Source organism: Hyla sarda, chromosome 1 (genome assembly GCF_029499605.1).
Source record: "Hyla sarda isolate aHylSar1 chromosome 1, aHylSar1.hap1, whole genome shotgun sequence".
In the NCBI taxonomy this organism is placed as follows: Eukaryota; Metazoa; Chordata; class Amphibia; order Anura; family Hylidae; genus Hyla; species Hyla sarda.
The window spans coordinates 606,477,967-606,503,732 of NC_079189.1; the positions used below are offsets into that span (position 1 = coordinate 606,477,967).

The 25,766-nt window shown below is 43.9% G+C and overlaps 2 protein-coding genes across 3 annotated transcripts in view; one reads left to right on the forward strand and one right to left on the reverse strand.

The window, feature by feature from the left end:
• Window positions 1-25,766, forward strand: part of LOC130296610 (zinc finger protein 345-like) — a 632,251-nt gene that overhangs the window by 121,797 nt on the left and 484,688 nt on the right. The gene's annotated exons all lie outside the window — the stretch shown is intronic.
• The window catches only part of LOC130296802 (zinc finger protein 436-like), a 34,120-nt gene continuing 13,218 nt past the window's right edge, over window positions 4,865-25,766 (reverse strand). Inside the window, exons 2-7 of one of the 2 annotated variants that reach the window (XM_056548772.1) lie at window positions 23,168-23,315; window positions 21,535-21,714; window positions 17,882-18,008; window positions 17,734-17,798; window positions 17,084-17,567; window positions 4,865-5,832 (exon numbers count right to left, since the gene is read on the reverse strand). In XM_056548772.1, the coding sequence (XP_056404747.1) occupies window positions 4,865-5,832; window positions 17,084-17,567; window positions 17,734-17,798; window positions 17,882-18,008; window positions 21,535-21,714; window positions 23,168-23,245 (1,902 nt within the window). In that variant the 5' untranslated portion in view covers window positions 23,246-23,315. Of the gene's footprint in view, window positions 5,833-17,083; window positions 17,568-17,733; window positions 17,799-17,881; window positions 18,009-21,534; window positions 21,715-22,800; window positions 22,868-23,167; window positions 23,316-25,766 lie in introns of those variants that run through there. The other variant, XM_056548778.1, reaches the window with a different exon arrangement.

A 25,766-nucleotide genomic window follows, 5' to 3' on the forward strand; every position in this document is an offset into this window, starting at 1 on the left:
TTGCCTGGCTTGCCTGCCTCTCAGCCTCTGCATAGCTGGACTGTGTCACTGATCTAAGCCTTATTGAACCCAGTGCCTTTCCAACTCTGTGATAAGAACAATTCAGCAAGGGCACATTTCTACTATACTATGAACTGTACAGATCGTTATGCCTTTGCTTGAACTTTCATGCACAAGTGTAAGCTGCTATTTTCCAATTCAGCCACAGGAGGGCAGCAAAGTTCCATTGAAATCTCTCTCCTTATTATATCTGCTTCAAACATACAACTGGATCAAATTATTACTGCAATTTACTTTCTTCATGTTCAAGAAGAATTGCCAGATTAAATTCTCATTACTTGGAGCACTAAATTATGCCAAGTAGATGCTCTAAACGACATCAGCCTCTCAAACTAACAGAGTTTTATTCGCTCAGAAACAAATCCTCCTCTGTTGACTCACCTTCTGTTGAGAATATTGCTACTCCCATTACTTTGCCTAAGCTGAGCGACAAATCATCCGCCAATTCCTCATTCAAGGATTCCCACCCTTACTCGGAGTGCCTGAAATCCCCTCCTGACTTTAAACTCCCACTCTCATCTACCGTAATGTCAACGCAAAATGCAGATAAAACCAGCCCTGCTGATAAGGCAGAGGCCTCATCCAGTATGGAAACGACGCTCAGATCACTTTTCCAAGAATTTAGGGAATCCCTACAGAATGATTTCATGTCCTCCTTCAGCGTCTTATCAAAAGAAGTGTCTCAAATTGGTGAGAGAACTGCCCACCTGGAGGATAAGATGGAGAAATTCACAGTGGCCCACAACGCCCTGGTGGATAGCCAAAATAAAACCACAGACGATCTGTGTGCCATTCAACTAAAACTGGTGGATTTAGAGGACCGTTCGAGAAGGAACAATATTCGCTTTAGAGGTATACCAGAATCGGTCGCTTCCTTAGATCTCAGAGAATTCCTCACGGATTACTTTACTCTACTGTTACCTGAAGCTGACCAAAGAGACTTACTGATAGACAGAGTCCACAGACTCCCCAAACCATCTCAACTGCCCAGAGAAGTTCCAAGGGACGTTCTCGCCAGGCTTCATTTCTATCACTTTAAAGAGGAGGTTCTTAGAGCCGCGAAAAAACCTCAGAGACTTCCAGATCGCTTTTCCAACATAAACCTATACGCGGACCTATCAGCTTCCACATTACGGAGGCGAAAGGCATTCTCTCCACATCTACTGGAATCTTGCGAGAGGAAGGCATACCTTACAAATGGCGCTTCCCAGTCAAACTGATAGTAACCAAAAATGGAACCACTCATGTCTTCCTCACTCCTAAGGAGGCTCTTCAAACAGTTAATAAGTGGTTACCCGACTTAGTCAAACCCTCCATGATGGAATCTGCTAAAAGTAGAAGACCTACTGCTCTCCATCAAGAATGGACCACTGTGGAAACTAAATCACCGAGATCCTCGACTCGGCAACCAAGCAACTCTCATCATCGGTCAAGATCTCCACCTTGATAGCTATTTTCTGCCTCTGATTGACTGCTATGCCATACTCTGACTGTATAGGAACTCAATCTCCTTTGGAGATTACTCTAACCTATAGCCTCTTAACGATCTTATACTTGCTTTATTTTTACTCCTTTCTCTTCTAATCACCTTATTTCTTTCTGCCCTGATTGCCTCTTTCTTCTCCCTCCTCTCCGCCTTCTTGCTTCCTCTCTGGCGATTTCTCCTTTTGGTCACTGCACTGGCAAGATGGTTAACGATGTCTACATGCATCTTTGTCCCCCGTTTACCCATTTTTTCTTGACAGGTCCACTGATCCTGGTTACTTAATTTTATGATTGATGGACTTCCTGATGTTGCGGACAACCCTATTGTTCCTCTTGCGCTACATGATAAGAAAAGTAATGTAATGTATTGCAATGTGTAACATTTTGCCTTTATATTTTTTCTTGTTGGAGTTCATAACACAACTTAGCCACTGTTGGGTTAATGTTTTTGTCAGGGTGAGCTGAATGCCTGACACTAGTTCTCTTCACCCCTCTATACTCCTGAACATACTTTTATGTACACCCCCCCGATGGCCGTTGTAAACCCTTGGTTTGGGCCTGTTCTATAAGAACACAAACTTTTAATACTTGTTACCTAATGTTGTTTAGTTTCGCACTTGTGATCTATGACCTTTGGCTAAGCAGGATTCACCGGGATATAAAGGGCGTGCTATGGGCACAATGTTGTGGGAGTCGAGTTCATGAACTGGGTCTCCTTAAGGAACAATTTAATATTCCTATACCATGGTCTTTAAACTATCTACTTTAAATGTTAGGGGCTTAAATAGCCCCTTTAAACGTAGCCTGTTCTGGAAAGAAACTCGCAAATTAAACTGTGATATTATATGTGCACAGGAGACCCATTTGCTGGAAACGGACACTCACAGAGTTAAAAACAAAAAGTTCCCTCATGTTTATTTTACTCCTAACAAACATAACAAAAGTGGAGCCCTTATAGCTATAAAGGATACTGTTGCATACAACTTTATCAAGGTTATCCATGATAGATACTGCAGATATATATTGTTAAATTGTGAAATTAATTCCGTAAAATACATTATAGTGTCACTATACGCCCCTAATAAGAAACAATGCAAATTCCTCTCACATGTCTTAAACATTGTCTCCAAAAACCGAATTGGGGCCCTGATTCTAGTCGGAGACTTTAACAAGGTATTATCCCCACAAATGGATAAAATCCCCCACAAACCGTCAGATAAAAATACGGATGTATACAATTTACTATTCAAAGAAGATATATACGACACATGGAGAGCCCTAAACGCGAACGATAAAGATTATACCTTTTTCTCTCACTCCCATAATATGTACTCTCCTATAGACATTATTATGGTGGATAGGTGGCTGCTGCCGAGGGTTGTATCCTCTTCCATTGGGGTCATAAGCTGGTCCGACCACGCACCGGTGACAACCACGTTAATGGAAGACTTTAACACAACTCGACCTCTCTCTGGAGGCTTAATAGCTCCCTTCTCTCTGACCTAGCCACTTGTAGTGCCATAGAAAAAGAGCTAGAAGAATACTTTAAAATAAATACCCCTGGCGAAACTAGTACCTTCACCAATTGGTGCGCCCATAAGGCTGTATTGAGGGGTACCTGTATCAAATTAGCCTCGATCCAAAAGAAAGCGAGAATTTCCAAATCTACTGACCGCCTCAATAAAATTAAATCCCTTGAAGACTCGCATAAAATATCTAGAGACCCCAAAATATTGAAAGAACTGTCTGCCTACCGATTCCAACTGTATCAATTACTCCATTACAAATTCGATTTCTACCTTAAGCAAACAAATACTAGATTTTATTGGCAAGGTAACAAAGCGGGCAAACTCCTTGCTAATCGTTATAAATCCAAAATCACCAAAACTAAAATCCCCTACATTTTTAATAAACAGGGAGAAAAAGTAATAAACCCTCAATCAATAGCCAATGTCCTAGCTGACTATTATAATAATTTATATAATCTAAAGTCTGACCCCTTAACTCATCAACCCCAAAAGCCCTTTATTCAGACCTTCCTAGCTGATCTTAACTTCCCTAAAATGGATATGGATACACTACTCACACTGAATGATCCTATCACTGACCTGGAAATCTCAGATGTAATCTCCTCTCTAAAACCTAACAAATCCCCTGGCCCTGATGGATTCACAGGGGAATATTATAAAAAATTCCAGAATATTCTTCTTCCTCACCTCTTGGCCACCTTTAATGAAATATTTCATACAGGTTGTATCCCCCCCTGAAATGCTCAAAGCTATTATTGTAACGCTACCCAAGCCAGGCAAAAACCCGGACAGACCAGAAAACTTTAGGCCGATCTCGCTACTAAACGTGGATCTGAAACTCTACGCAAAAATTTTAGCAAACCGTATTAACTACATCCTGCCTTCCTTGATAAAAAATGATCAGGTTGGCTTTATAAAACAACGGCAGACAGTGGACGGCACTAGGAGATTTATTAACTTGATAAATTGGGTGGAGAGATGTCGGATGCCTTCTCTGCTCCTGACCTTGGATGCGGAGAAGGCATTCGACAGAGTGCATTGGGGGTACCTAGATGCTGTTCTTGACAGGTTTGGCTTTACGCATAGTATCAAAAAAGCCATATTGGCGTTATATTCAAGCCCCTCAGCCTCAGTCTTCACCTCAGGGTTCCAGTCCAATGAGTTTCAGATTACGAATGGAAAACGCCAGGGATGCACTTTGTCCCCTTTAATTTTTGCCTTAATAATGGAACCCCTAGCCGAAAAAATTAGATCGAACCCATGTATATTAGGAGTTACTGCGGGGGGGAGTGGATCATCGAATTGGCTTATTTGCCGATGACGTGGTTATAATCGTCAGGGACCCTACAAAATCCCTTCTCCATGTACAAAAAGACCTCGATTTGTTCGGCAGAGTATCATATTACAAAATAAATTGTAATAAATCCCACATTTTAAACTTGGGGTTACCTAATAGTTTAGTCCGTACCCTCAAATCTCGCTTCCCATTCCCCTGGGCAAATGGTTCCATAACATACCTGGGTATCAAATTAACCTTCCCCCAGCCTGTTTTTGGAGTTTGGTGACATTATGTCCAATTTGCTTTTTTTCTTCCTTTTTTGGTTTAGTTCCAATACACACAAAGGGAATAAACATGTGTATAGCGAAACATGTGTTACTGCAATCCTTTTCTGTGAGAAATACTTCATTTTCTTGAAAATTTTAGGGGTGCCAACATTTACTGCCATGACTGTATGGACAAATGTCAGATATCCTATGTACATGGTTAATAGATGTGTTATCTGCATCATTTATTGCTCTGAATTGTCTTTTTCTCCTGTGTGAATTCTTAGATGCTTGATAAGATGTGGTTTCTGGGTAAAACATATTCCACATTCTGAACATGCAAATGGCTTCTCTCCAGTGTGAGTTATTTGATGTTTAACAAGATCTGATTTCTGAGCAAAATACATTCCAGAGTCTGAACATGAAAAGGACTTCTCTCCTGTGTGAGTTTTTAAATGTCTGATAAGTATTGATTTATCATTATAACATTTCCCACATTCTGAACATGAATATGGCTTCTCTCCTGTATGAGTTCTTTGATGTTTAACAAGATATAATCTCCGAGTAAAACATTTCCCACATTCTGAACATGAAAATGGCTTCTCTCCTGTATGAATTTTTTTATGTTGAGCAACATTTGATTTGTCAGTAAACTTTTTACCACACTCTGAACATGAAAATGGCTTCTCTCCTGTGTGACTTCTTTGATGTTTGGCAAGATGTGATTTCTGGGTAAAACATCTCCCACATTCTGAACATGCAAACGGCTTCTCTCCTGTGTGAGCTTTATGATGTAGAACAAGACTTGATTTCTGAGAAAAACATTTTCCACATTCTGAACATGAAAATGGCTTGTACCCTGTGTGAATTCTTTGATGTATAACAAGTTCTGAAACATGAGTAAAACATTTCCCACATTCTGGACATGAAACTAACTTCTCTCCTGTGTGAGTTCTTACATGTTTAACCAGACTGGCTTTCAAAGTAAAACATTTCCCACATTCTAAGCATGAAAATGGCTTATCCTTATTTTGCTGTGATGAATCAGATGATAGGACCGTTTTTAAAGGATGAGATGAGAGATCTTGGCTGTGAAGGGCTGAGGGTGTATCTGGGATAATGGAATGTTCTTCATATGTATCTTGTGTGATATCATCATCTGCTTTATAATCTGAAGATATAAGATTCTCCTCTGATCTCCTGGTACAAGAATCTGCCAAGAAGAAAACCGATTTCATTTTAGGAGTATTACCTTAACCCCTTAACGACCAGCATTTACATTTTTTCCTCCTTATACCGAAAGCCCATTTGTCTACAGTAGATTCTCCCCACACCAGCCCCTCTTCTCCCCTCCCCCATGTACAGATCACATGATCTATGAACTTTAATGAATCACTTTAAACCATCTGATTTCGTTGTGTACAATGAAAGTCTCCCCATAAATCACTGGTCCATCTGTTGTCTCTCATTCTCCACTAATATCTTCAGGGGATCTCTCTCTGCTACTTCTAATCAGAAAGCAGCTATGATACAGGGAAATTTATTTGATTTGGGCGTTTTTATACGTTTCCCCACTGACAAAGAAATGATCAGTCTATAATTTTAATGGTCTGTTTATTTTTACAGAAAGTCAAAAAATTCCGAAAAAAGTAATGAATTGATTTGGATTTTACTCTTTGTCAAACACGACTTAGGACTTGGTGGCAAAACCCTTGTTAGCGATCACAGAGGTCGGACGTTTCTTTTAGTTGGCCACCAGGTTTGCTCACATCTCTGGAGTGATTATGTTCTACTCCTCTTTTCAGATCCTCTCCAAGTCCATTAAAGGGGTTCTCTGGTTCTAGACATCTTATCCCGAGGGGTCCGGCCACTGGAACCCCCCCCGCAGTCTCCGGGCAGGCACTGCTGCAGCATTTTGAACACGGGAGCTTGGAGCCTACGTGTTCATTACATCATGCCATGCCCCCTCCATTCTTATTTATGGGAGGGGGTGTGACAGCTAGTACATAGGCAACCCCCCCATGATCAGACAACTTATCCACTATCCAAAGGATAGGGAATAAGATGTCTAGGGGCAGAGTACCCCTTTAAGTATTTGTGGCTGATGATTGACAACGTGAGCCTTTATCTCCCTCCACAGATTTTCTATGGGATGAAGGTCTGGTGACAGGACCTTAAAGGGGTAGTCCAGTGGTGAAAAACTTATCCCCTATCCTAAGGATAGGTGATAAGTTTCAAATCGCGGGGGGTCCAACCGCTGGGGCCTCCCCGCAATCTCCTGTACGGGGCCCTGACAGCCTGCGGGAAGGGGGCGTGTTGACCACCTGCACAAAGCCGCGGCCGACACGCCCCCTCAATACAAGTCTATGGCGCTGCCTTTGGCAATCTCCGGCTCTGCCATAGAGTTGTATTGAGGGAGCGTGTCGGCCGCCGCTTCATATGGTGGTCGACACCCGCTATCTGGCCAGTGAGCCTGGCCCCCGTACAGAAAGATCGCGGAAGGCCCCAGCGGTCGGACCCCCACGCGATCTGAAACTTATCCCGTATCCTTAGGGGACAATTTTTCACCACTGGAGTACCCCTTTAATGTGTTTCTTCTTCAGGCCACTCTTTTGTTGCCTTGGCTGTGTCTTTTGGGCCATTGTCATTCTGGAATACCCATTCGAGACCCATTTTCAATGCCCTGATGGTAAGGATGGTTTTCTTGGGGTCATAGGCAGAATGCCTCCTTTTACAAACTTCGGACAGGCCTGTACAGTTGCTTTCTTGAGCAGGGGGACCTTGCAGGTGCTGCAGGATTTCAGTCCTTCACAGTGTAGTATGTCACCAATTGTTTTCTTGGTGAATATAGTCCCAGCTGCCTTGAGATCATTGACATGTAGTTCTGGGCTGATTCCTCACTGTTCTTCTGATCATTAAAACTCCAGGAGGTGAGATCTTACATGGAGCCACAACCGAGGGAGATTGACTGATATATAGTGTTTCTTCCATTTGTGAATTATCGCACCAATTATAGTAAACTTCTCCCCAAGCGGCTTGGTGATGGTCTTGTAGCCCTTTTCCAGCCTTTTTTAGGTCTACAATCTTGTCCCTGACATCCTTGGACATATCTTTGGTCTTGACCATGGTGAAGGGTTTGGTATTAGATTTTTTGATATCGTGGACAGGTGTCTTCTATACAGATAACAAACTGAGATTAGGAACACTGGTCCTTTTAAGAGAGTGCTCCTAATCTCAGCTCGTTTCCTGCATTTCCTGAGACACCTAGGAGCTTAAACTTATTTCTCTGAGTGAAATGCAAATCAATTCATAACTTATTTAAAATGAGTTTTTCTGTATTTGTTGGTTGTTATTCTCTCACTCACTGTTCAAATAAACCGACCATTAAAATTATAGACAGATCATTTCTTAGTCAGTAGGCAAATGTGCAGAATCAAATTATTTTCCTTCAGTGTATAAAAGTACACACACAGCATATGCACATATTCCAATAACGTATATCTACACACACAAAGTATATGCATGGTTACATTATATACACACAAAGTATATAAAACGTTCACGCTATACATATACACACACACCGTGTACTGTGTGGCTGTGCATTTACTATGTGCACAATTATTAGGCAAGTTGTATTTTTTAGAATTCATTTTATTATTGAACAACTTTAGCGCTCTCAGTCAATCCAAACAGTTCATACTCTTAAACGGAACCTGTCACTAAGTTTTACCCTATATAATATATAAGTGGCAACAAGTAATAAAGGTTAATATCACGTGTCCTACCAAGCCTTGATGCCTACTGGCACATCTGTGGCTACAAGAGGCTTAAAAGGACAACAAAGAAGCAGTAGATCCAGCACTATTCTAAGCAGCTTTATTGTAACACAGCACTCGGATAAAATCAGCCAATACATCAAACACGTTTTGAGCGCATGTGCTCTTTTTCGGTGATCACCGAAAAAGAGCGCATGCACTCGAAACGTGTTTGATGTATTGGATGATTTTATCCGAGTGCTGTGTTACAATAAAGCTGCTTAGAATAGTGCTGGATCTACTGCTTCTTTGTTCCACTATTGGGTGTTGGCTGGACACCGATCCGTGCACATTGGAGGGGTTTTGGTGAGCTGGACAAGTGTCTGTGAACTTTGCTTAAAAGGACAAGTGTCATGCTCCACTGTACAGAAAAACGTATCCCCTATCCGCAGGATAGGAATAAAGTTTTAGATTGCAGGGGGTCCGAGCGCTGTGGCCCCCCGCGATCTTCTGTATGGAGTCCCGGCTTTCCACGAGTTCGCATTCACTCCACGCACCGGATGACTGGGGTGCCGCAGCTGAGATCTCGGGGCCCCCAGTGGCTGGACCCCCGTGATTAGACATCTTATCTCCTATCCTTTGGATGGGGATAAGATGTTTCCAGTGGAGTACCCCTTTAAGTAGTCACCAAGCATGCAGCTTGCTGAAGTATTCACAGCACCCCGGACTATGGGGAGCATTTACTAAGATGTGTGATTTAGTTCATTTTTTAGTTCTTTTTTTTTTTCTTGTTTTTTTGTATGACTCCGCCAAATTTATTACATGGTCGCAGGGCATGTGATAAATTTTGTAGAGGATACACATTTTCTGAATTTTCACTCTTCACATACACCAAAAAGCTAGGCTAGCACTGGGCTGGTGTAGAATTACGCCTTATTGGGGGGGGGGGGGGGTTTGCGACTTTTTTGCGAAAGTCAGTTGCTAAGTTCATTACCACTGCACAAGACTAACCCTTAACATCTGGCCTGTACGCTCTTTTTTTTTTTTTTTTCTTTTTTAACCCCTTAAGGACCCAGCCCAAATATACCTTAAGGACCCGGCCATTTTTTGAACATCTGACCACTGTCACTTTAAGCATTAATAACTCTGGAATGCTTTTACCTTTCATTCTGATTCCGAGATTGTTTTTTCGTGACATATTCTACTTTATGTTAGTGATAAAGTTTTGTCGATACTTGCATCATTTCTTGGTGAAAAATTCCAAAATTTGATGAAAAAATTGAAAATTTTACATTTTTTTTACTTTGAAGCTCACTGCTTGTAAGGAAAATGGATATTCCAAATAAATTATACATTGATTCACATATACAATATGTCTACTTTATGTTTGCATCATAAAATTGACATGTTTTTACTTTTGGAAGACATCAGAGGGCTTCAAAGTTCAGCAGCAATTTTCCAATTTTTCACAAAATTTTCAAAATCAGAATTTTTCAGGGACCAGTTCAGTTTTGAAGTGGATTTGAAGGTCCTTCATATTAGAAATACCCCACAAATGACCCCATTATAAAAACTGCACCCCTCAAAGTATTCAAAATGACATTCAGTAAGTGTGTTAACCCTTTAGGTGTTTCACAGGAATAGCAGCAAAGTGAAGGAGAAAATTCAAAATCTTCATTTTTTACACTCGCATGTTCTTGTAGACCCAGTTTTTGAATTTTTACAAGGGGTAATAGATGAAAAATCCCCCCCAAATTTGTAACCCAATTTCTCTCGAGTAAGGAAATACCTCATATGTGTATGTCAAGTGTTCGGCGGGTGCACTAGAGGGCTCAGAAGGGAAGGAGCGACAATAGGATTTTGGAGAGGGAATTTTGCTGAAATGGTTTTTGGGGGGCATGTCACATTTAGGAAGCCCCTATGGTGCCAGAACAGCAGAAAACCCCAACATGGCATACCATTTTGGAAACTAGACCCCTCAAGGCACGTAACAAGGGGTCCAGTGAGCCTTAACACCCCACAGGTGTTTGACGACTTTTCGTTAAAGTCGGATGTGTAAATGAAAAAAAAAATTTTTTCACTAAAGTGCAGTTTTTCCCCCAAATTTACCATTTTTACAAAGGGTAATGGGAGAAAATGCCCCCCCAAATTTGTAACCCCATCTCTTCTGAGTATGGAAATACCCCATGTTAGGATGTAAAATGCTTTGCGGGCAAACTACAATGCTCAGAAGAGAAGGAGTCACATTTGGCTTTTTGAAAGCAACTTTTGCTGAAATGGTTTTTTGGGGGCATGTCGCATTTAGGAAGCCCCTGTGGTGCCAGAACAGCAAAAAATACCCACATGGCATACTATTTTGGAAACTACACCCCTCAAGGAACGTAACAAGGGGTCCGCTGAGCCTTAACACCCCACAGGTGTTTGACGACTTTTCGTTAAATTTGGATGTGTAAATGAAAAATTTTTTTTTTTTTACTAAAATGCAGTTTTTTCCCAAAATTTTACATTTTTACAAGGGGTAATAGGAGAAAATGACCCCCAAAATGTGTAACCCCATTTCTTCTGAGTATGGAAATACCCCATGTTAGGACGTAAAATGCTCTGCTGGCGAACTACAATGCTCAGAAGAGGAGGAGCGCCATTGAGCTTTTGGAAAGAGAATTAGTTTGGAATGGTAGTCAGGGGCCATATGCGTTTACAAAGCCCCCCGTGGTGCCAGAACAGTGGAACCCCCCACATGTGACCCTATTTTGGAAACTACACCCCTCACAGAATTTAATAAGGGGTGCAGTGAGTATTTACACCCCACAGGACTTTGGAACAGTGGGCTGTGCAAATGAAAAAGTTTATTTTTCATTTTTACGGACCACTGTTCCAAAAATCTGTCAGACATCTGTGGGGCGTAAATTCTCAATGTACCCCTTATTACATTACGTGAGGGGTGTAGTTTCCAAAATGGGGTCACATGTGTCGGGGGTCCATTGTTCTGGCACTATGGGGGCTTTGTAAACACATGTGGCCTTCAATGCCGGACAAATTTTCTCTACAAAATCCCAATGGCGCTCCTTCTCTTCTGAGCATTGTAGTTCGCCCGCAGAGCACTTTAAATTCACATATGGGGTATGTTCTTACTCAGAAGAGATGGGTTTACAAATTTGGGGGGGCTTTTTTCCTATTTCCCGATGTGAAAATGAAAAATTTAGGGTAACACCAGCATTTTAGTGAAAAAATATAATTTTTTTCATTTTCCCATCCAACTTTAATGAAAATTCGCCAAACACCTGTGGGGTGTTCAGGCTCACTATACCCCTTGTCACGTTCGGTGAGGGGTGTAGTTTCCAAAATGGGGTCACATGTGGGTATTATTTTTTTTTGCGTTTGTCAGAACCGCTGTAAAATCAGCCACCCCTGTGCAAATCACCAATTTAGGCCTCAAATGTACATGGTGCACTCTCACTCCTGAGCCTTGTTGTGCGTCCGCAGAGCATTTTACGCCCACATCTGGGGTATTTCTGTACTCAGGAGAAATTGCGTTACAAATTTTGGGGGTCTTTTTTTCCTTTTACCACTTGTGGAAATAAAAAGTATGGGGCAACACCAGCATGTTAGTGTAAAAAAATAAAAAAAATTTACACTAACAGGCTGGTGTAGCCCCCAACTTTTCCTTTTCACAAGCGGTAAAAGGAAAAAAAGCCCCCCAAAATTTGTAGTGTAATTTCTCCCGAGTACGGAGATACCCCATATGTGGCCCTAAACTGTTTCCTTGAAATACGACAGGGCTCCGAAGTAAGAGAGCACCATGCGCATTTGAGGACTAAATTAGGGATTGCATAGGGGTATTCTACGCCAGTGATTTCCAAACAGGGTGCCTCCAGCTGTTGCTAAACTCCCAGCATGCCTGGACAGTCAGTGGCTGTCCAGAAATGCTGGGAGTTGTTGTTTTGCAACAGCTGGAGGCTCCGTTTTGGAAACCCTGCCGTACAAGACGTTTTAAATTGTTTATTGGGGGGGGGGGGGACAGTGTAAGGGGGTGTATATGTAGTGTTTTACTCTTTATTAGGTGGTAGTGTAGTGTAGTGTTTTTAGGGTACATTCACACTGGCGGGTTACGGTGAATTTCCCACTAGGAGTTTGCACTGCGGCAAAAAATTTGACGCAGCCCAAACTTGAAGCAGGAAATTTACTGTAAACCCGCCTATGTGAATGTACCCTGTACGTTCACATGGGGGGGGGGGGCAAACCTCCAGCTGTTTCAAAACTACAACTCCCAGCATGTACTGACAGACCGTGCATGCTGGGAGTTGTAGTTTTGCAACAGCTGGAGGCACACTGGTTGGAAAATCTTCAGTTAGGTTCTGTTACCTAACTCAATATTTTCCAACCAGTGTGCCTCCAGCTGTTGCAAAACTACAACTCCCAGCATGTACTAATCACCGAAGGGCATGCTGGGAAATGTAGTTATGCAATAGCTGGAGGTACCCAACTACAACTCCCAGCATGCCGAGACAGCTGTTTGCTTTCTGGGCATCCTGGGAATTGCAGTTTTGCAACATCTGGAGAGCTACAGTTTTTTGACCACTGCACAGTGATCTCCAAACTGTGGACCTCCAGATGTTGCAAAACTACAACTCCCAGCATGTCCAGACAACAAACAGCTATGTGGGCATGCTAGGAGTTGTAGTTTTGCAACATCTGGAGGGATATAGTTTGAGACCACTGTATAGTGGTCTCAAACTGCAGCCCTCCAGCTGTTGCAAAACTACATATTCCAGCATGCCCAAACAGCTGTCTGGGCATGCTGGGAGTTGTAGTTTTGCAACATCTGGAGGGCTACAGTTAGAGACCACGGTCTCAGACTGTAGCCCTCCAGATCTACTTACCGGCTTCCGTAGGATCCCAGCAGCCGTCCTCTTCAGAAGCACGTGACGCCGCCCGCCGATCAACGTCGCCGCAGCCTCCGGACGGGTAAGTGGACGTCGGCGCCCGGTCCCCTTCGGTTCCCCGTTCTGCCCCGCCTATTGTGGGAGGGCAGGACGGGGAAAACGAAAGTTAACCCCCCCGCCCCCGGTCTGCTATTGGTCGTCGCCTCTGACGATCAATAGCAGACCAATAGCAGGGATAGGAGGGGTGGCAACCCTGCCACCTCACTCCTATGCCTACAGGGGGATCGTGGGTGTCTTGGACAACCGCGATCCCCCTTCTATTCCGGGTCACCGGGTCACAATAGACCCGTATGACCCGGAATCGGCGCAAATCGCAAGTGTGAATTCACTTGCGATTTGCGCCGATCGCCGACGTGGGGGGGTCTGATGACCCCCCTGGGCATTTGCATGGGGTGCCTGCTGATAGATATCAGCAGTCACCCCGGCCCGGTCCCCGCCCGGCGCGCGGCGGGGACCGAAATTCCCACGGGCGTATGGATACGCCCTGGGTCCTTAAGTACCAGGACGTCAAGGCGTATCCATACGCCCTAGGTCCTTAAGTGGTTAAAGGTGTAAATCGAAAAAGGCGCAAAAAATAGCCTGAGGCGCAGCGCTGTGCCTAAATAGACACAAATCTACACACAAAAACTGCTCTAAAGACAATGATAAATGCCCCATCTAATCATGTGTATTCAGGCCGTGTCAAAGAACCGTGATTATTTCAGCAGCCGCACGTCCCACCTGACTAAGCCTCATTTACATACTACGTGAGACATTTATAAAAAGTATTTTTCTCCACATTTTTAGATGCACCAGCAGACATTCAGGTATGGTAGGACATGATATAAACCTCTATTATGTGTCACCACTTGTTATATAGCGTAAAACTTGGTGACAGGTTCCCTCTAAACCTGAGTATATGAAAAAAAAAGTTATAGCTAAAGGGGTACTCTGCTGCTCAGCATTTGGAACAAACTGTTCCGAACACTGGAGCTTGTGACATCATAGCCCCGCCCCCTCATGATATCACACCCCGCCCCCTCAATGCAAGACTATGGGAGGGGGCGTGACAGCCATCACGCCTCCTCCCATAGTCTTGCATTGAGGGGGCGGGGTGTGACGTCATGAGTGGGTGGGGCGTGACATCATGAGGGGGCGGGGCTATGACGTCATGAGCTCCCGGCACCGGCCGGCTCCAGCGTTCCGAACAGTTTGTTCCAAACGCTGAGCAGCGGAGTGCCCCTTTAATGTTTTGGCTTTCTTAGAAGAATATTTACAAGAGCATAATTGAGCAACTAAATACAAAAATGAACATTTTCACTTCTGACTTGTTTCTTTTCATCTGTTACAGTGAGAATAATAAACAAACAACTGAAGGTTATGAACCATTTGTGCAGAGAAAATCTAAAGGAGAAATCTAAGGAACAATCCACAGAGAACGCTTCCACGGTGCTTCCGACAAACTCGATGTAACCGATTTATGGGCAAATAAACATATTTATTGCAATTACAATCAGACAGCGCTTTTCGAGGGTCACACTACCCCTCTTCATCAGGTTGGACCTTTTTATGTAGCATCAACCACAACCTCCCAGACACTGTTCAGAGAGGTCACTGTTTTCCTTCACTGTAAATCTCCCATTTATGAAGGATCCTCAGGGTCCTACTAGGGTTTAGGTAAGGTGAGGAAGGGGCCATGTCATTACTCTTTTGTCTTGAAAGGGGTACTCCAGTGGAAAAAAATTTTTTAATCAACTGGTGCCAGAAAGATGAACAGATTTGTAAATTATTTCTATTTATTAGTTGTGTAGTTCTTTCCAGTCTGACCACAGTGCTCTCTGCTGCCACCTCTGTCCATGTCTGGAACTTTCCAGAGTGGTTTGTTATGGAGATTTTGTTCCTTCTCTGGACAGTTTCTGACATGGAGAGAGGTGTCAGCAGACAGCACTGTGGTCAGACAAAAAAGAACTACACAACTTCCTCTGTAGTATACAGCAGCTGATAAGTACTGGAAGGATTAAGGTTATTAGAAGTCATTTACAAATCTGTTTAACTTTCTGGCACCAGTTGATTTTTTTTTTTTTTTTTTATTTCCACTGGAGTGCCCCTTTAAAGGGGTACTCCGGTGGAAAAAATTTTTTTGTTTTTAAGTCAACTGGTGCCAGAAAGTTAAACAGATTTGTAAATGACTTCTATTAAAAAATCTTTACCCTTCCAGTACTTTTTAGCGGCTGTATGCTACAGAGGAAATTCTTTTCTTTTTGAATTTCTTTTTTGTCTTGTCCATAGTGCTCTCTGCTGACACCTCTGTCCGTGTCAGGAACTGTCCAGAGCAGCATAGGTTTGCTATGGGGATTTTTTCCTGCTCTGGACAGTTCCTGATACGGGCATCAGGCGTCAGCAGAGAGCACTGTGGACAAGACAAAAAAGAAATTAAAGCTGCTAAAAAGTACTGGAAGGGTAAAGGTTTTTTAATAGACGTAATTTACAAATCTGTTTAACTTTCTGGCAACAGTTGATTTAAAAAAATAATAATTTCCACTGGAGTGCCCCTTTAAGGCCTTTACAGGCGAGCCACCTAGTTAGGAAGTTTGTATGGGATAGAGAATTCTCCTGCATAAAAACCATGGTCTTCTTAATAGATGCAGACTTTTTCCTGTACCACTGCTTGAAGAAAGGGTCTTCTAAAAACTGGCTGTAGGTTTAGGAGTTCATTTTGAGTCATCTTCAACCTGAAAAGGTCCAATTAGATCATCATTGATATCACCAGCCCATACCAGTGCCCACCTCCACCTTGATGGCGTAGAGTTTAAGTGGAGCTCTGTGCCCGTTACTGATCCAGCCATGAGCCCATCCATCCGGACCGTCAGGAGTCACAGTCATCTCATCAGTCCACAAATCCATTTTAAGATATGTCTTGGCCAAGCCTGGTGTCTTGTTCCGTGATGGTCGGAGTTCCTCTCCTTGGCCATGTCTCCGAGCACTGAACACCTTGTACTTCTGGCCCCTCCATATAGGTTGAAGATCTGGAATATGACAGAACTGGAGAATAAAGGGATCCTGGTGGCTTCATGGTCGATTCTTCTTTGATCTTAGGGGGTTAATTTGTGTCCTTATTTCTCAACACGTTTCTTGCAACACTGTTGATTGCAACAAAACCTTTGAAGGTTCTCAGAGTCAGCTGCTAAATCTCTTTTTTGGCCCATTTTGACTGAGGAAAAAAAAGCTGCCTAAATTATGAGAAACTTGATATAAGGTGTTCAACGATGTAGGCCGCACCCTCCCTAAATACCCAAATAAGCATCACCGGATGTGCTTGAATCCCATGGGCATTCAAGTTTATAAAGCTTAGAGATGTAAAATATGTATAAAAATGATGACATAGTCAAAGTACTCACTTGCCCAATAATAAACACAAAGTATAGGTACATACACTATATGCACACACTATATCCAGACACACTCACACTTACCTTTTAGGCTAAATCTATCAGGGAGGTTCTGTACTCTCCACAAATGCCATAATATTCCACCATGGGCAGTTGTGGGGGGGGGGTCGTAGGTCATATAGCCGTAGGTCATATACAGCAAGAGGGGGACACCGCTAAGTTTCCTCTCCCAGGGCTGTTCCCCAGCCCTCTTCTCAGTGACCAGACTGCTGCACAGAACAGGGGAGGAGCTCGGAAGGAAGAGCTGCAGATAAAAATGCTGCTGCTGGGTCCACCATCCCGTCCCAGGACTATAAATCTGTGACCCTTCTCTACTTTTAGTAATAACTACTTACCTGGATGGTTGCCTGTAGGAATGTCCCCCTTATACTGCTCATCACCGCTCACATCTGTCTCTTCTTCCTTTATATATGTAGCTTTAATATAGATCAGACCTTTTCCTATAGGAATGTCCTCCATATACTGCTCATCACCGATCACATCTGTCTCTTCTTCTTCCTTTATGTCTGTAGCATTATTATAGATCAGATCTTTCTTTGTAGGAATGCCCTCATTATACTGCTCATCACCACTCACATCTGTCTTTTCTTCTTCCTTTATGTCTGTAGCATAATTAGCATTAATATAGATCAGATTTTTTTCTGTAGGAATATCCTCCTTATACTGCTCATCACAGCTCACATCTGTCTCTTCTTCTTCTTCCTTTATGTCTGTAGCATTAATAGAGATCAGATCTTTTCCTGTAGGAATGTCCTCCTTATACTGCTCATCACCGCTCACATCTGTCTCTAGAGCATTAATATTGTTCGGATCTTCACCCTGATTCATAAGATATGGAAGAAATATTGTAAAAGTCATCAGACAGTAGGAGAAGTCACGTGAGATGTTATAGATGAGCAGAAGATGAGGAGTCATGGAGGGTGAGGGGACTGACCACAAGAGCTTCACAGCCCTTCTACAGATTATAGGGAATATCTCCATCTACCTGATCATCCTGTGGAAGAAGAGGACGGGGACACCTCTCTGCTGCTGTTCTCTTACTGGATCTGACTGTAGGGAACACATACAGAGACTGAATTCATTCTTTACATACAAATAATGAGAGGACGTGTGTATATAGTCATGTCTATTACCTGCTGATGTGAGGGGCTGCTGATCCTCCATCATCACCTGATCCTTGTACTGATCCTTGTGTCCTTCTACATACTCCCACTCCTCCATGGAGAAATACACCGCCACGTCCTGACACCTTATAGGAACCTGACACACAATGATACAGTCATCACCCCGACCCCTCCAGTGGTGTTACTGTATAATGTCCCAGCATTCCCAGCAGTGTCACCTCTCCAGTCATCACCAGACCCCTCCATTACTGTATAATGTCCCAGCATTCCCAGCAGTGTCACCTCTCCAGTCATCACCAGACCCCTCCATTACTGTATAATGTCCCAGCATTCCCAGCAGTGTCACCTCTCCAGTCATCACCAGACCCCTCCATTACTGTATAATGTCCCAGCATTCCCAGCAGTGTCACCTCTCCAGTCATCACCAGACCCCTCCATTACTGTATAATGTCCCAGCATTCCCAGCAGTGTCACCTCTCCAGTCATCACCAGACCCCTCCATTACTGTATAATGTCCCAGCATTCCCAGCACTGTCACCTCTCCAGTCATCACCAGACCCCTCCATTACTGTATAATGTCCCAGCATTCCCAGCAGTGTCACCTCTCCAGTCATCACCAGATCCCTCCATTACTGTATAATGTCCCAGCAGTGTCACCTCTCCAGTCATCACCAGACCCCTCCATTACTGTATAATGTCCCAGCAGTGTCACCTCTCCAGTCATCACCAGACCCCTCCATTACTGTATAATGTCCCAGCAGTGTCACCTCTCCAGTCATCACCAGACCCCTCCATTACTGTATAATGTCCCAGCAGTGTCACCTCTCCAGTCATCACCAGACCCCTCCATTACTGTATAATGTCCCAGCATTCCCAGCAGTGTCACCTCTCCAGTCACTACCAGACCCCTCCATTACTGTATAATGTCCCAGCATTCCCAGCAGTGTCACCTCTCCAGTCATCACCAGACCCCTCCATTACTGTATAATGTCCCAGCAGTGTCACCTCTCCAGTCATCACCAGACCCCTCCATTACTGTATAATGTCCAAGCATTCCCAGCACTGTCACCTCTCCAGTCATCACCAGACCCCTCCATTACTGTATAATGTCCCAGCATTCCCAGCAGTGTCACCTCTCCAGTCATCACCAGACCCCTCCATTACTGTATAATGTCCCAGCATTCCCAGCAGTGTCACCTCTCCAGTCATCACCAGACCCCTCCATTACTATATAATGTCCCAGCATTCCCAGCAGTGTCACCTCTCCAGTCATCACCAGACCCCTCCATTACTGTATAATGTCCCAGCAGTGTCACCTCTCCAGTCATCACCAGACCCCTCCATTACTGTATAATGTCCCAGCAGTGTCACCTCTCCAGTCATCACCAGACCCCTCCATTACTGTATAATGTCCCAGCAGTGTCACCTCTCCAGTCATCACCAGACCCCTCCATTACTGTATAATGTCCCAGCATTCCCAGCAGTGTCACCTCTCCAGTCATCACCAGACCCCTCCATTACTGTATAATGTCCCAGCATTCCCAGCAGTGTCCCCTCTCCAGTCATCACCAGACCCCTCCATTACTGTATAATGTCCCAGCAGTGTCACCTCCCCAGTCATCACCAGACCCCTCCATTACTGTATAATGTCCCAGCATTCTCAGCAGTGTCACCTCTCCAGTCATCACCAGACCCCTCCATTACTGTATAATGTCCCAGCATTCCCAGCAGTGTCACCTCTCCAGTCATCACCAGACCCCTCCATTACTGTATAATGTCCCAGCATTCCCAGCAGTGTCACCTCTCCAGTCATCACCAGACCCCTCCATTACTGTATAATGTCCCAGCAGTGTCACCTCTCCAGTCATCACCAGACCCCTCCAGTACTGTATAATGTCCCAGCAGTGTCACCTCTCCAGTCATCACCAGACCCCTCCATTACTGTATAATGTCCCAGCATTCCCAGCAGTGTCACCTCTCCAGTCATCACCAGACCCCTCCATTACTGTATAATGTCCCAGCATTCCCAGCAGTGTCACCTCTCCAGTCATCACCAGACCCCTCCATTACTGTATAATGTCCCAGCAGTGTCACCTCTCCAGTCATCACCAGACCCCTCCATTACTGTATAATGTCCCAGCATTCCCAGCAGTGTCACCTCTCCAGTCATCACCAGACTCCTCCATTACTGTATAATGTCCCAGCATTCCCAGCAGTGTCACCTCTCCAGTCATCACCAGACCCCTCTATTACTATCTAATGTCCCAGCATTCCCAGCAGTGTCACCTCTCCAGTCATCACTAGACCCCTCCATTACTGTATAATGTCCCAGCATTCCCAGCAGTGTCACCTCTCCAGTCATCACCAGACTCCATTACTGTATAATGTCCCAGCAGTGTCACCTCTCCAGTCATCACTAGACCCCTCCATTACTGTATAATGTCCCAGCATTCCCAGCAGTGTCACCTCTCCAGTCATCACCAGACTCCATTACTGTATAATGTCCCAGCATTCCCAGCAGTGTCACCTCTCCAGTCATCACCAGACCCCTCCATTACTGTATAATGTCCCAGCAGTGTCACCTCTCCAGTCATCACCAGACCCCTCCATTACTGTATAATGTCCCAGCAGTGTCACCTCTCCAGTCATCACCAGACCCCTCCATTACTGTATAATGTCCCAGCATTCCCAGCAGGGTCACCTCTCCAGTCATCACCAGACCCCTCCATTACTGTATAATGTCCCAGCATTCCCAGCAGTGTCACCTCTCCAGTCATCACCAGACCCCTCCATTACTGTATAATGTCCCAGCAGTGTCACCTCTCCAGTCATCACCAGACCCCTCCATTACTGTATAATATCCCAGCAGTGTCACCTCTCCAGTCATCACCAGACCCCTCCATTACTGTATAATGTCCCAGCATTCCCAGCAGTGTCACCTCTCCAGTCATCACCAGACCCCTCCATTACTGTATAATGTCCCAGCATTCCCAGCAGTGTCACCTCTCCAGTCATCACCAGACCCCTCCATTACTGTATAATGTCCCAGCATTCCCAGCAGTGTCATCTCTCCAGTCATCACCAGACCCCTCCATTACTGTATAATGTCCCAGCAGTGTCACCTCTCCAGTCATCACCAGACCCCTCCATTACTGTATAATGTCCCAGCAGTGTCACCTCTCCAGTCATCACCAGACCCCTCCATTACTGTATAATGTCCCAGCAGTGTCACCTCTCCAGTCATCACCAGACCCCTCCATTACTGTATAATGTCCCAGCATTCCCAGCAGTGTCACCTCTCCAGTCATCACCAGACCCCTCCATTACTGTATAATGTCCCAGCATTCCCAGCAGTGTCACCTCTCCAGTCATCACCAGACCCTTCCATTACTGTATAATGTCCCAGCAGGGTCACCTCTCCAGTCATCACCAGACCCCTCCATTACTGTATAATGTCCCAGCATTCCCAGCAGTGTCACCTCTCCAGTCATCACCAGACCCCTCCATTACTGTATAATGTCCCAGCAGTGTCACCTCTCCAGTCATCACCAGACCCCTCCATTACTGTATAATGTCCCAGCATTCCCAGCAGTGTCACCTCTCCAGTCATCACCAGACCCCTCCATTACTGTATAATGTCCCAGCATTCCCAGCAGGGTCACCTCTCCAGTCAGCAGCTCCATCATCTTGTTGATCAGTTCTAGGATCTTCTGTTCATCCATTTCCTCATGTATCAGGGAGTGAGGTGGGGGCCCCGGGATTGGGCTCAGGGTTCTTCCCCATCCTTCACACACAGGGGCCCGACAGCGCCCACTAGAGGACTTCTTCACTACTGTGTAATCCTGTGTATGGAGAGACACATTAATATGACTACATACATTCCCAGAATCCCTCACCTCTCCAGTCATATCCATCTGTTATTACATAGATAAGAATGAGGTCATGTGACATCACTCCCAGAATCCCTCACCTCTCCAGTCATATCCATCTGTTATTACATAGATAAGAATGAGGTCATGTGACATCACTCCCAGAATCCCTCACCTCTCCAGTCATATCCATCTATTACATAGATAAGAATGAGGTCATGTGACATCACTCCCAGAATCCCTCACCTCTCCAGTCATATCATCTGTTATTACATAGATAAGAATGAGGTCATGTGACATCACTCCCAGAATCCCTCACCTCTCCAGTCATATCCATCTGTTATTACATAGATAAGAATGAGGTCATGTGACATCACTCCCAGAATCCCTCACCTCTCCAGTCATATCCATCTGTTATTACATAGATAAGAATGAGGTCATGTGACATCACTCCCAGAATCCCTCACCTCTCCAGTCATATCCATCTGTAATTACATAGATAAGAATGAGGTCATGTGACATCACTCCCAGAATCCCTCACCTCTCCAGTCATATCCATCTGTTATTACATAGATAAGAATGAGGTCATGTGACATCACTCCCAGAATCCCTCACCTCTCCAGTCATATCCATCTGTTATTACATAGATAAGAATGAGGTCATGTGACATCACTCCCAGAATCCCTCACCTCTCCAGTCATATCCATCTGTTATTATATAGATAAGAATGAGGTCATGTGACATCACTCCCAGAATCCCTCACCTCTCCAGTCATATCCATTTGTTATTACATAGATAAGAATGAGGTCATGTGACATCACTCCCAGAATCCCTCACCTCTCCAGTCATATCCATCTGTTATTATATAGGTAAGAATGAGGTCATGTGACATCACTCCCAGAATCCCTCACCTCTCCAGTCATATCCATCTGTTATTACATAGATAAGAATGAGGTCATGTGACATCACTCCCAGAATCCCTCACCTCTCCAGTAATATCCATCTGTAATTACATAGATAAGAATGAGGTCATGTGACATTACTCCCAGAATCCCTCACCTCTCCAGTCATATCCATCTGTTATTACATAGATAAGGAGGTCATGTGACATCACTCCCAGAATCCCTCACCTCTTCAGTCATATCCATCTGTTATTACATAGATAAGAATGAGGTCATGTGACATCACTCCCAGAATCCCTCACCTCTCCAGTCATATCCATCTGTTATTACATAGATAAGAATGAGGTCATGTGACATCACTCCCAGAATCCCTCACCTCTCCAGTCATATCCATCTGTTATTACATAGATAAGAATGAGGTCATGTGACATCACTCCCAGAATCCCTCACCTCTCCAGTCATATCCATCTGTTATTACATAGATAAGAATGAGGTCATGTGACATCACTCCCAGAATCCCTCACCTCTCCAGTAAGCCGGAAGAGTATCTGTAGGGTGAGGTCTATTATCCTGTCGGCCATCTTGTTGCTGTCTCTCTCCATGGTTGATGGGTCATCCAGGAGAATTCTCTTATATAGAAGATATCAGCAGAGGATTCTGGATTGGAAAAACCTGAAGGGAAGAAGAGGAGACGATGAGAAATGGCGGCTGCTAATAGAAACAACAACAGACGGAAAAAGGAAGAGAAAAATACACAGAAAGTTCTGGTTCTTGTGGTCTTCTTGCTTAAGTCATAAAACCTTGTGGACCTGAAGGGGTTAATAGTAATGTCCCCTCCCCCAGAGCTCCTGATATCACCACAACCGTATATACCTCCACCTGCAGACTGTACCAAAGCTGTGTGCTTACAGGACCTGTGATGATGTCACCGTCATGTGATCAGTCACATGGAGGAGGAGGAGTCACATGATCAGGGGCTGCTGCTCTAGGCTCATCTGCTCAGTGTATGCAGGACTCTGCTGTGCTGGTTGTGATCGCTGCTGGATGAGCTGAAGTTATGTGTATGCAGCAGAGCTGTGTGTGTGTGATGTGCGTGGTGCAGAGCTGTGTATGTGTGTGTTATATATGTCTGCAGCAGAGCTGTGTGTAATGTGCATGTAGCTGAGCTGTATGTGTACACAGTAGAGCTGTATATGTGTAATGTGCATGTAGCTGAGCTGTATGTGTACACAGTAGTGCTGTATATGTGTAATGTACATGTATCTGAGCTGTATGTGTACACAGTAGAGCTGTATATGTGTAATGTACATGTAGCTGAGCTGTATGTGTACACAGTAGTGCTGTATATGTGTAATGTACATGTAGCTGAGCTGTATGTGTACACAGTAGAGCTGTATATGTGTAATGTACATGTAGCTGAGCTGTATGTGTACACAGTAGAGCTGTATATGTGTAATGTACATGTAGCTGAGCTGTATGTGTACACAGTAGAGCTGTATATGTGTAATGTACATGTAGCTGAGCTGTATGTGTACACAGTAGAGCTGTATATGTGTAATGTACATGTAGCTGAGCTGTATGTGTACACAGAGCTGTATATGTGTACTGTGCATGTAGCTGAGCTGTATGTGTACACAGTAGAGCTGTATATGTGTAATGTACATGTAGCTGAGCTGTATGTGTACACAGTAGAGCTGTATATGTGTAATGTAGCTGAGCTGTATGTGTACACAGTAGAGCTGTATATGTGTAATGTACATGTAGCTGAGCTGTATGTGTACACAGTAGAGCTGTATATGTGTAATGTGTATGTAGCTGAGCTGTATGTGTACACAGTAGAGCTTTATATGTGTAATGTACATGTAGCTGAGCTGTATGTGTACACAGTAGAGCTTTATATGTGTAATGTACATGTAGCTGAGCTGTATGTGTACAGAGTAGAGCTGTATATGTGTAATGTACATGTAGCTGAGCTGTATGTGTACAGAGTAGAGCTGTATATGCGTAATGTACATGTAGCTGAGCTGTATGTGTACACAGTAGAGCTGTATATGCGTAATGTACATGTAGCTGAGCTGTATGTGTACACAGTAGAGCTGTATATGTGTAATGTGCATGTAGCTGAGCTGTATGTGTACACAGTAGAGCTGTATATGTGTAATGTACATGTAGCTGAGCTGTATGTGTACACAGTAGGGCTGTATATGTGTAATGTACATGTAGCTGAGCTGTATGTGTGTAATGTACATGTAGCTAAGCTGTATGTGTACACAGTAGAGCTGTATATGTGTAATGTACATGTAGCTGAGCTGTATGTGTACACAGTAGAGCTGTGTGTAATGTACATGTAGCTGAGCTGTATGTGTACACAGTAGAGCTGTATATGTGTAATGTACATGTAGCTGAGCTGTATGTGTACACAGTAGAGCTGTATATGTGTAATGTACATGTAGCTGAGCTGTATGTGTACACAGTAGAGCTGTATATGTGTAATGTGCATGTAGCTGAGCTGTATGTGTACACAGTAGAGCTGTATATGTGTAATGTACATGTAGCTGAGCTGTATGTGTACACAGTAGAGCTGTATATGTGTAATGTACATGTAGCTGAGCTGTATGTGTGTAATGTACATGTAGCTGAGCTGTATGTGTACACAGTAGAGCTGTATATATGTGTAATGTACATGTAGCTGAGCTGTATGTGTGTAATGTACATGTAGCTGAGCTGTATATGTGTAATGTACATGTAGCTGAGCTGTATGTGTACACAGTAGAGCTGTATATGTGTAATGTACATGTAGCTGAGCTGTATGTGTACACAGTAGAGCTGCATATGTGTAATGTACATGTAGCTGAGCTGTATGTGTACACAGTAGAGCTGTATATGTGTAATGTACATGTAGCTGAGCTGTATATGTACACAGTAGAGCTGTATATGTGTAATGTGCATGTAGCTGAGCTGTATGTGTACACAGTAGATCTGTGTGTAATGTACATGTAGCTGAGCTGTATGTGTACACAGTAGAGCTGTATATGTGTAATGTACATGTAGCTGAGCTGTATGTGTACACAGTAGAGCTGTATATGTGTAATGTACATGTAGCTGAGCTGTATGTGTACAGTA